This window comes from Rhinolophus ferrumequinum, chromosome 11, assembly GCF_004115265.2.
Source record: "Rhinolophus ferrumequinum isolate MPI-CBG mRhiFer1 chromosome 11, mRhiFer1_v1.p, whole genome shotgun sequence".
Lineage (NCBI taxonomy): Eukaryota > Metazoa > Chordata > Mammalia > Chiroptera > Rhinolophidae > Rhinolophus > Rhinolophus ferrumequinum.
The window spans coordinates 26997347-27009596 of NC_046294.1; the positions used below are offsets into that span (position 1 = coordinate 26997347).

Below are 12250 nucleotides of genomic sequence, written 5' to 3' on the forward strand. Positions count from 1 at the left end.
GTTACCATCGCTTTACCTTTTCCTGCTCCATATTGGATCCTCTGCGTATCTTTGCTTATGCTCACACGTGCCCTTCTCATCCCGTAAGCCTTTGCCATGTGGCTTCTTCTGCATTGAGAACCTTTCTTTCCAACCTCGATTAAGTGCAGCTCCCCTCTGCCCCTGGTGTGACACCTTTCAGACTGTTCCCACCTGCTGGGCTGAGAGTGTGCACCCAGGAGAAACAGAAGCTGCCTTACTCCCACTGCACCTGTCACAGCACGTGATCAGTCAGGAAGCAAGCCAGCAGTCAGTGTCTCTCTCCAGGGTTGATGTTTTCTCATTTTAATAAGAAGGGAATATGCTTTTCCGATGTCTTATGACCTGACCAGTCCTGGTATCATAAGATGGGATGGGAAGTGGTGGTGAACAGTCATTGCAAAGTTCACCTACAAGAAAAAAACTAGCTGAGCGACTCATGTTTATAAGGAATATAGGCTGCTGAGAATATCTGTATTCGATTCGTGCATTTGGGACTGGGAGGCATGGAGTCAGGTTCTCCAGGACACATACCTTCAGAACTTTAAAAGTCAGATAGTTGAGAGGCTGGGTAAGCAGGAAAAAAAAAGTGATCATCGTTTAGTTTTCCCCAAACGCATGCACTGAATGTTCTTGGCAAATGGAAGCCGTTTCCATTATTCTTTCATTTTAATACATTTTCAGGAAGGTGTCCTGGGCTTCTTGTGTGAAGAGAGGAGGAGTAAACAGAACGCTGCAACTCACTGGGGACCATGGTCCCCAAAGAGAACAAAAGCATTTTTAATGGACTTAGTTTGTATCTCACAAGGCCTCCTATCTGCTTTGTACAAAGGAAGATAGGTGCTCCTTTTTGTGTAAACAAAGGTTTCAAGATGCGGGCTTTAACATCTGTATCACCACTAAGAGAATGTAAAGCCTGGGAGAAAAGATTTGTTGTAATAGGAGTATTTGGAGGGGGAGCGCTTGAAAAATTTTGACTAGCTGATGACTAGGCACGAAAATAATGTTTTCCTCTCCAAAAGAAATAGAGGTTTGGGATTGAGACAGGTAGATTTTTGTTGGTCACAAGCTAAAGGATCTTTGTACTACTGTTTGTGTGGGTTTCTAGGAATCCTTAAGAGGATTTCACGGAAAGAAATGGACTGTTTTTTGAATGCTTTATAATTGTTTAAAAGGGCAAAGAGTTTTGTGTATGCGTATATGTGTGAGTATGAGAGTGTGTGTGTCTGTGAATGTGTGAGTGTGTATATATGTCTGTGAGTGTGTGTGTGTGCCAGTGTGTATGTGTGAGTGAGAGAGAGAGAGAGAGAGAGAGAGAGAGAGAGAGAGGGGGGGGGGGAGGGGGGAAGGCTGGGGTCCCAGTGTGCCATTCCCAGTTGGACCCTACCTATCTCTCAGGTTCCAGTTACTCTTGGTCCACCCCAGTGCCCTGTGCCCCTGTATTCTCCTCAACAGGGGCTCTAATTCTCACCATTCTTCAGACACAGCTCTTCTTTCCTTGTCAATCTGTGCTTGCTTCTCCCCAGTCAGGTGCTTCTCCATCCTTTGCACCCCAGGAACCTATCCTCACATCTCCATCACAGCACACATTCTCTAGTTTTCATAATCTGTGCCTCTGACACAGCCACTCGCTTGTGAAGACTAGTGGGCATAGGCCACGTGGTGTTATCATCACTAGCATGGGGTTTGTCCACAGTGCAGCGAGTCAGATGTTTAAGGCCCCGTGCGGCTACATAATTAGCTACGTAACTTTTGGGCAAGTTAGTTAACCACTGGAAGCCTCAATTTCCTTCTTTATAAAATAGTGATCTTAATAATACCTGCCACACAGAGTGTTTCGTTAGTCAGATGAAATTAGACAATATGCATGTAAAGAACGGAGCACAGAACTGGGTCCTAAGTGGGCACTCCATGAGCGTTACCTGTCTAGATCACGTTCTCAATAAGTATGTGTTGTATGACCTGAATGTCTTCCTGAGAGTGGTTTTTTCCTTCGCTGCCTTTGACTGCACCCTCCCTGTGCTTTAGTAATTCAGATTCCTGACACCTAAGAAGTACACATATTTGTAAAGTCCCCAGGCATTTTAAACTTTTAAATATTCTCTGGGCTGTGATAGGAACAGACGATAAATGGCACATGGAAGCATAATTCCTAAAGTTTTAACATAATCCCATTAAAATTTCCAAGCTTCCATATAACTGCCATCTTTCACACGTCAGTCAATCTCAGGTTGCATCTCCCTGAAAGCATACCACAGTTTCTCATGATTGATCTCACAATCTGCTTTTGGGAAACTACTCCCAAGATCCCGTGCTCTCAGGCCTGCCCTCTACTATCCCAAGAAACATCATTCTGATGAGACAACTGTAAAGTCAAATTATTTGCTTTTGGTATGAAACTGCACAGTGCCTTCCTCACGCTGTGAAGCTGCACAGAGGGTTTGGGGCTACTGCTCATGATGGTTTTTTCTTTGAGAGAAATCCACCCTCCATACTTGCAAATGACCGGTAGTGGGGAATGTATCCAGGCAAAGAGCCTCTGGAGAACCACGTGGAGGCACCTTTCTCTTACTTCCGCCACCTCCGGGTGGAAGCTAAGAGATCACAGGTAAATTTATTCATGACAAAAGTTCAAGCTGCACTAGCTGGAATAAGTTAGGAAAAGTGAGGTTGCACTTCACTTTTTTTTTCTTTCATGTTTTCCTTTCACTGATCACAATGTGATTATTTTAGTTATTGTTATTATTAATTTTTCTTTTTGTAAATCAAACAGGAACGAAAAGCCAGCAGTGGGAAGGGGAGCCAGCAGTGGTTAGGTGAGTGAGCACAGGGCATATCTATAATTCAACTCCGGAATATTTCTCTTAATAATTAATCAAGCTCCACAAAAGGAGGAGGCCCAATAAGGCCCTCGAACAAAGCTGCCAGCTGAGGACTACCGTGGCAGCGTCAATGCCACCTGACCCGCCCAAGGACGCCTTTTCTCCAGCAGTCCGGGTGTGTGCTGCCACTGCTTTCTTGGCCCATTAGGGGGAGTGAGCAGAGGTGCCCGGAGCCTAGGATGTCACCTGAGCATCAGCTTGTGTGCCTGTACATTTCGCATTTCCCACCACTGTCCTTCCTCTTGGTGTATTTGTGGGCATTGCATATTTACATCCAGGTCCAGGGGCATTTCACATTCCAGCCTGAGAATCCATCCTGGGGTGAGGACTCCGTTGTGGGTACACTCGCCTGACCGCGGGGAGGAGAAGGGGTGTACTTTTTTGTGGTTTCAGTGGAGTGGTGTTAGAGATCTGACCGCTATGATAGAGACCTCCCTTTAGAGACTTCCCAGGAGCCAAACCTCGGGCTGAGTCCCATCTCTTTTTGCAGCAACAGGTTCACGAAGGCCGCCTCCCCTTATTCCAACCCGCCCACCCCCCGCCCCGATCCCACGCTCCCAAGACATGTTTGCAACCAGCTCGGAGCCCTGCGACTTTCTTCCACGGGACTTGCGCCTCGCGTGCACTACCCTTAGACTGGGCCTGATGCCAGTTTCTTTAACCCACCCCTCACCTGGGGGGAACACGTTTCAAGTCCGTCTCCTCTGCGCCCTGGAGGCCTGACCCCCCGAGTTGAGGCCGACAAATTGTGCAAGGGAGGCGGAGATCCAGGGGTCAGGGCGCGCTTGCAGGAGACGGGAGGGCTCCTGGCCTGCGGCCTCGGCAGAGATACACCCAGCCCCCAAGCCCCCAAATCCGTTGTATGTGTGTGTGTATGTGTGTATGTGTGTGTGTGTGTGTGTGTGCGCGCGCGCGCGCGCGCCCGCGCCAGGATAGATGTATAGAAAGCGGGTCAGGGAGAAGAGAAGGCATCCAGAAGCACCCTGTGGTCTAGACGACCTCCCGTCGAGGTCACCCCCCCAAATTCTCTCGGGGATCCGGCTCTACCGTCGGGACCCCATTTCAGCTCCAAAAGGACACCTCTCCCTCTGGGATTAGCGTCTCTCCGCTGAGGGAGATAGCCAGGGGCTCCTGAAATGGTTCCCAGTCGTTCCCCGGAGTTTCGGCGTCGGGGAGCCGGACAAGAAGGGGAGGCGGGCAGTCGTGCAGTCGTGACTGCGCCCGCCTAGCCGCGCGGGAGGCGCCCCAGGCGACCGCCTTGAACGCCACACCCTCGGCCCGGCCCTGGCCCCGCCCCCGGCCGGCGCGTTCCCGGCCTGGGGAGGCGTGTGCTGCTGCTGCAGCCAGCCCGGGAGGGAGAGGGATGGGTGTTGGAGGAGGAATTCGGGCTTAACAAGTGATCGCTGCTGTCTAGGATTTTGTTTCTTTTTCTCGGGAACCTTCGCTTCCTTTCCCAGTCGAGCGCTTTTGTGCTGAACTCCAGAGGAGCCAGGAGTCTTGAGGGTCTTCCCTGGGGCACCCCCGATGCCCACCCCTGCGCTCCAGCAGCGAGCACTCTGTGCCCCCCTGGCCAGGCAACAGAACTTATTCCGTGGATATTTTGGAGCCTCCACCTGCCACACAGGCGTGATTCTTTCTGCTCCCAAGATCATTGTTCCCCTCCTCCAGCTGTTGCAGCTTGAGGGGGGAAAATAAAAACCAACCGGGGGATATTCTTTATTTTTATTTTGCACCCTGCCGGGGAACGGTAAGTATGATGCCTCTCTGATCATTTTTTTCCCTCTCTTCTTTTGGCTGTTGAAAAACAGTGGACATTTGAGGGATAAATAATATCGGGAATGTGACAGAAGGGCATGAATGGAAGGCGGTTAAAAATAAACCAGGAGGTGGGAGAAGGGAGGTGCAGATGCTGCGCGGCGCTCCAGGGGGCCAACAGTTGTTATTTTCCCAACCCCAGGGATGGGGTGCGTGCGCCCTGTTTAATGTAGCCGAGCGGGAACCTAGGTCTAGAGGCGAAGGTGCGATTAAAGATGTCGTTTAGAGGCTGGGTTTAGGTTGAGCATCGTTTGGCCTCATCCCAACTCACCGGCTCCCTTCCTTTGGGGGAACAGCTGGTGAACGGGTTGGAATTGCTGCCTTTCCCCACATTTGGATTTGCGTGCATTTTCTGAGCATTTGAGCAACACATAGGGACTGTATAAATGGCGTGCGCTGAAGTGCATATTTCTTACGGTGTTGGTCTTTCTGATTCTCTCTCTCAGTCTCTTAATCTCTCAGTCTCTCTCTCAGTGTCTCCCCCCTCCAACCCCCCCCCCCCCCATAAGGTTCAGGTACCACCCTAAGACAGTTGCAGGAATTAGCACTGAGAGATGAAAACAGCCTTGTTGTTGGGGGTGGGGGGTGGGGGGTGGAAGGAGGAGGCCTGGGATGCAAAGCTTGTTTGGGGTTTCAGGGACTGGGGAATTGGTCATCTGCACAGTCCTGTTAGTTTTATGGTGTCAAAGAGGAAGGGAAATTTCCCTGCAAAAGTCTCCCTCATGAAGGCTCCTGGGAGTTGGCTTGAATAGAGTCTCCTAACATGAATACCTTGAGAGGGAAGAGAGGTTTTAAACCTGGTTTGCTGGGTGGAATAATTTTTTTCCTTCTTTTTCTGTTTTAATTCTTCTTCTTCTTCTTCTTCTTCTTCTTCTTCTTCTTCTTCTTCTTCTTCTTCTTCTTCTTCTTCTTCTTCTTCTTCCTTTTTTTCTTCTTTCTTGTTCTTCACTTTTCTTTAAGATTAGGGATAGTGAGGTAGCTGGTAGCCAATTAAAAGGGAGGTAATTTGCTTTTTGTAGGGTAGGGGAAGGCGTGAGATAAACCAACACCAACAAAACTAATAAATAAATAAGAAATTATGTGGTGTAGAGCAAAAAGAGGGCAGGTCTAGACTTCTCACAGAGTTGATGGTGAATGAGAAGACCCTCTAATTCATGAATTTCTGGAAGTCAGTTGGAAGAGAGAGGGGTGTACGTAGTGTACAGATTTACAGGTACAAATTTACTGGGGCTTTATTTAAATTGTGTATTATAACTGCTTGGAAGGAGTTGGGGAAGTAAGTGATCAAACTCTCAGGCTATTTGGCCTGTGAAAGAATTTAAAGGATGTTGGCCTGACTCTCCCCTGTGAAAAATAGAGATTTGGAGATCTCCTGAGGGTAAACATTTTAGAGTGTGAGATGATGTTATGAGTCATAAAAAGGAAGAGGGATGTCATTTGAGATAACTTCAGAGGTGTATTTTCTGGGTTTTGTGCCCCAATCAAGCTCACGTCTTTCCCTAGGAGAATGTATATGATTGAGAAATGATGTGTGTTTGCCACTTCCCCTCTTGTCACTTCATAAAACTTGGTGTGTTTCAGCTTTTTGGCTGGCAGGATTCAGCAAGGAGCAGCAGGTGGTCAAGAGCTGAATCCTGTTAATGGCTCTAGAAAGCCATTTTTCTTACGCTCCCCAAGTGCTTCCAGTAATAGAAGCAAATAGATGCCCTGAATTCTGTCTGTCATTATCCTCCCCAATTCTCTGGGTCATTCTTCTGCATTCTTGGAAGTCCTGTTGGATAGAGAAGTCCTGTTGAATGGAAGAAGCAAGAGTAGACAGAAGATTGGGGCAGGAGCTTTTACAGGTCCCAGTGGACAAGATGAATTAGCGGGACCTAGGGAGAGCATGCTAAAGAAGAAGAAAGGCCAGGAATACCAAGAGGCAGTGGGGACAGGGCAGACTGAAAGGAAGCTGTCATCAGGAAGTAGGAGATTGGAATAAAGGTGGGCAGAGAGAGAGGAGGTGGGGAGTTGAGGGATGGGGGCTATGGATTAAATTATAGAGGGTGGAGTATGATAGGCTGAAAACAAAGTCCACACAAACAGGGGCTTAAAACATAAGGAGATAGTTCCTTGTGAAGAGTGTAGGAGGAAGCACTGAAGTGAACACAGAGGAATGGCAAAGAGAGAAGATGATTATTAGAGAAGTGGAAACTGGGATTAGCTCTTAGACTGTGGGTGGTAAGGAGCATTCTGGGCTCTGAGAAACAGAAAACAACAACAGGGATGTGCTTTGGGGAGTTACGAAGTGCCAACTTAATATAGGTCACTGGTGAGTCTCAAAATGTCCCGGATGTCCTCACGTTCCGTCCTTCCCCTACTTCAGACAGTGGTACAAGGAGGTACACATGTGTGGGTGGGTAGATAGACAATAAAAACTTAGGTTACTATCACATTATCAATAACAACCAGTGTTTATTGGTATCCATTGTGTACAAGGTGATGTGCTAGGCTATCAACACCCCCTGTCTCATGTAATCCTTACGAATGTGGGATTGGGGGGGGGTTGCATTGTTATCTACACTTTGTGGGTGAGGTGACTAAAACTTGTTCAAGTGCTGGAGCCTGGATTAAAGAAAACTGTTTATTCTGACTTCTCTAACCCTGAATCAAGATAGAGAGGGGTAGAAGGGCACTCAGTTCAGAAATATTTGGAGTAGAAAAAAAAAAAAAAAAAGCCTTGGGATCAATGAATGATGGAAGCAGCTAAAAGTGACAGTATTGTTATTGTGGAATGATGAGAATGACAGTGAGAATTAAGAGCTGGCATTAATGAAAGGGTGGATTGAAGGAAGAGCCATGGGGGTCGAGAGTAGATAGAGGAAAAGTAATTGAGTTACCGTGAAAATGGACTGAGCTGAAATAATATCCAAAGAAGGATGTTTAGGGAGAAGGAGGTGTAACAACCTGCCCAGTACTCCTTGGAAACTTATGGTTGCTTGGTGCTTTATATGGTTTGCTGGAGGACAAGAGAAAGTGTAAGTGAAGGAAGTATTCAGTGTGATTTTTTTGTGATTTGATACTTCTTTTTATTTTTCTCCTGTGCTTATTTTCCTTCCTTTTTCAGGTGAAGTGCTTCTTCTGCATGATTTTAGCTGAAGGACGCTCTGTCTGCATTTCCTTGATTTCTATGGAGACCTCAGAGCTGGGTTTGCCCCTGCTGGCACCTCATCTCACACATTCTCTACCTCCCAAGGTCTTTGCCTCTATCGATAGCTTGGCACTGCCTCCGGGTCCAGAAAGCCTGTGATGAACTTGAGGGGAGAGCCTGGAGAATCCTCCTGGTAGGGTGGAGCGGCAATGGCTGGACATACTTCAAGTCTCATGTTAACATGGGTCAAGCTGTCACTAGAAGGCAAGTGATAAGACTAGAGGCTTATTTGCATTTTATTTAAATTTGATGGACTGAGCTTTGGACGGTTTCCATGGCAGAAAAATGTATTCCATTTTCTAGGCACAACTACTGGCTGTCAGATACTTGCTGTCTTTGAATCTTGCAGCGTCACCACCAACCACATCCTAGACGTATTTCCAAATTTGAACATCCACCCCAAAACAGGTGTTTGGGAGACGCCCCAACATTTTCTGACTTAGGCTTGAGAGTGCTAGGCTATTTATCTAGACCAGCCCAGCTCTGGAGAGGGATGTTGAATCCCTGGGAAGAAAGGGCATGGGGCCTGCAGATTTAAAAACAGAAAATGCAAAGTTGGACTGAAAATATCTCTAGTCTTCCAAGCAATCTGCTTAAGGGTTCCAAACTTACCTTCATTTGGTGAGAAAAGAAGCTGCCCTATTTTTTTCTTTCTTGTACAACTGGAACCAGCCATTTCCAAAAACCACCACCATGGAGGTTGCCATGGTGAGTGCCGAGAGCTCAGGGTGCAACAGTCACATGCCTTACGGTTATGCGGCCCAGGCCCGGGCCCGGGAGCGGGAGAGGCTCGCTCACTCACGGGCCGCGGCGGCCGCCGCTGTCGCAGCCGCCACAGCAGCTGTGGAAGGCAGCGGGGGTTCTGGAGGGGGCGCCCATCACCACCACCAGTCTCGTGGGGCCTGCACCTCCCACGACCCTCAGGGTAGCCGGGGTAGTCGGAGGAGGAAGCGACCGCGGCCGGAGAAGAAGAAGGTCCACCACCGTCAGAGCAGCTTTCCTCATTGCTCCGACCTGATGCCCAGCGGTTCTGAAGAGAAGATCCTGAGGGAGCTGAGTGAGGAGGAGGAGGAGGAGGAGGAGGAGGACGAGGACGAGGAGGAGGAGGGGAGGTTTTACTACAGCGACGAGGATCATGGCGATGAGTGTTCGTACACCGACCTGCTGCCGCAGGACGACGCGGGCGGCGGGGGCTACAGCTCCGTGCGCTACAGTGACTGCTGTGAGCGCGTGGTCATCAATGTCTCGGGCTTACGCTTCGAGACCCAGATGAAAACCCTGGCCCAGTTTCCAGAGACGTTACTGGGGGACCCTGAGAAGAGGACTCAGTACTTTGACCCTTTGCGCAACGAGTACTTCTTTGACAGGAACAGGCCTAGCTTTGATGCCATCTTGTATTACTACCAGTCGGGAGGCCGCCTGAAGAGGCCAGTCAACGTGCCGTGTGACATCTTCACCGAGGAGGTGAAGTTCTACCAGCTGGGAGAGGAGGCCCTGCTGAAGTTTCGGGAGGACGAGGGCTTTGTGAGGGAGGAGGAAGACAGGGCCCTGCCGGAGAACGAATTTAAGAAGCAGATTTGGCTCCTCTTTGAGTATCCGGAGAGCTCCAGTCCCGCCAGGGGCATCGCCATCGTCTCCGTCCTGGTCATCTTAATCTCCATCGTCATCTTCTGCCTGGAAACCTTGCCTGAGTTTCGGGACGACAGGGATCTCGTCATGGCCCTGAGTGCGGGTGGGCCCAGCGGGTTGTTGAATGACACCTCGGCCCCCGACCCGGAGAACGCGGGGCACACGATATTCAACGACCCCTTCTTCATTGTGGAGACAGTCTGCATCGTTTGGTTTTCCTTTGAGTTCGCGGTTCGCTGCTTCGCTTGCCCCAGCCAAGCACTCTTCTTCAAAAACATCATGAACATCATTGACATTGTCTCCATTTTGCCTTACTTCATCACCCTGGGCACCGACCTGGCCCAGCAGCAGGGGGGTGGCAACGGTCAGCAGCAGCAGGCCATGTCGTTTGCCATCCTCAGGATCATTCGTCTGGTCCGGGTGTTCCGGATCTTCAAGCTCTCCAGGCACTCCAAAGGCCTGCAGATCCTGGGGCACACCCTCAGGGCCAGCATGCGGGAACTGGGCCTGCTCATTTTCTTCCTCTTCATTGGGGTCATCCTGTTTTCCAGCGCCGTGTATTTCGCAGAGGCGGATGAACCTACCACCCATTTCCAAAGCATCCCGGATGCGTTTTGGTGGGCTGTGGTGACCATGACAACCGTGGGCTACGGGGACATGAAGCCCATCACCGTGGGGGGCAAGATCGTGGGGTCCCTGTGTGCCATTGCCGGTGTCTTAACCATTGCTTTGCCAGTGCCAGTGATTGTCTCTAACTTTAACTATTTCTACCACAGAGAGACTGAAAATGAGGAACAGACACAGCTGACACAGAACGCAGTCAGTTGCCCATACCTCCCTTCTAATTTGCTGAAGAAATTTCGGAGCTCTACTTCTTCTTCCCTGGGGGACAAGTCAGAGTATCTAGAGATGGAAGAAGGAGTTAAGGAATCTCTCTGTGCAAAGGAGAAGTGTCAGGGAAAGGGGGATGACAGTGAGACAGATAAAAACAACTGTTCTAACGCAAAGGCCGTGGAGACCGATGTGTGAATTTCGTTCTCCACTTGCCACGGCCCCATCGCCCCAAACCCCAGCATCTCCAAATATATTTATGCATAGAGAGTGCAGTTATGACAATGAAATATGCAAGTGAATCCAATGCATACAGCAGTACACCATTTAATGGTTATACGTGGCATAATTGTTACTATCCTTGTATTACATATCAAATAAATGATACAACTTGGAGAAGAGGGAGGCTTAAATAGGAGCAAATCGATCTTTATATTTTTCAATAGAATGCAAGAATTTTGCACATGAACTGGAAAAGATGTTAAAAGTAAAGATAGTTCCATGGAGAGAATGTGTATATGTGTGTTTATGTGTGTGTGTGTGTGTGTGTGTGTGTGTGTGCTGCGTGCGTGTGTGTATGTATAAGTAAATTGTCAACGTTGTTAGTAATCATGCAGTGATGGGAAAAGTTGGCATTTTGAAGTATTTACTATGTAAGAACTAATGAATTTGAGCATTCATTTAACAGTGCTTTAATAGCATCTCTTGTCTTTGGAATCCATAGTTTTTTAAAAATTGTAAGAATTACTGTGTAGAAAAAAAAAGAAAGTGGATTATTTAATAGAATATAGGTCACAATTTTATCTTGAATTTAATTAAAGTTTATTTTTAACTGGAAATTAACTTTTAAAAAGGCTGCAAGGGCCTTTAGAAATTGATTATATTTTATTATTAAGTTTGGGAAGAGATGACAGCAAATGCCTAATGAGGTGGATAGAAGAAATGACATCGGAGAAAAATGTAACAGCTTTTTGTTCACAGATACCAGGACTGGAATAATTTTTTTTTTCCTTTGCACTACTTTATATGCTGGCGATTGAGAGAGACTTCATACTGTGAATGTTGACTAATGTAACCGTTCAATGACAATCATTGGAAGAATGATTTCTTAGTCCTATTTTATTGTTCTCTTCTTTTCTTTGTGTGAGACTAATGGCCACGCAGATAACAGCACACGATTCCATTCTCTTTTTAAATCTAAATAACTGATATGCAAAGGGACTGTGAAGTCAAGCTTAATAACTGAATCTTCTGAAATTGGTCTGTTACAATGGTGTTTCTGAAACCATACTATCTTAAACATTCTTCTGCCTTTAAGTCCAGAATCATTTAACCAAAGCTAATGCATGCACTGAAAGAATTCTTGAAGAAATAAGATGTCCAGCAGCTACAGTGATTATGGCTTAAGAGCTTTCTATTAAATGTACAACATAAATGCTAGATTTATTAAATTTATTTCTTTGTGCAGCTACATAAAGAGCAGGATGTGGGGATTCACTTCGGATTTTGGCATTCTATTTGCTAAAATTGGTATAAAAAAGAATTGTGTCAAAGCATTTTGTTTCGACATCACCATCATTATTACATTTGTTAAAGGAATTTATGACACACATAACCACGTTGAACTCAACATTAGGTGTTCTGAAATGAGACGTAACAGCTAGTGATTGGCCTTGCACTATTAAGTCATAAGGAGATATGTGTTTGCAAACTCAGAATACATACAGACGAGGCCTTCACTCTACATATTTCTTCACCTTCTGTTCTTTATAAGTGGTTGTCTTGAGGTTTGGCAAAATAAGTAAATAAATAAAAAAATAATAAATAAATAAATAAATGACTAGGTAGGGTATCTCACTACATAACACACGAACAACTGTGAACT

General features: G+C 47.1%; 1 protein-coding gene across 1 annotated transcript; it reads left to right on the forward strand.

The window, feature by feature from the left end:
- Positions 1 to 4207: 4207 nt before the first annotated feature.
- On the forward strand, positions 4208 to 11976 carry KCNA4 (potassium voltage-gated channel subfamily A member 4). The gene is made up of 2 exons (XM_033120065.1): positions 4208 to 4647; positions 7822 to 11976. Exon 2 carries the CDS (start codon positions 8599 to 8601, stop codon positions 10561 to 10563), a length of 1965 nt encoding a protein of 654 aa, XP_032975956.1. The 5' UTR covers positions 4208 to 4647; positions 7822 to 8598; the 3' UTR covers positions 10564 to 11976.
- Positions 11977 to 12250: the final 274 nt, after the last annotated feature.

What these genes read in the sequence shown, in the direction of transcription:
- KCNA4 (XM_033120065.1), top strand. Translation starts at nt 8,599, where the DNA reads ATGGAGGTTGCCATGGTGAGTGCCGAGAGCTCAGGGTGCAACAGTCAC.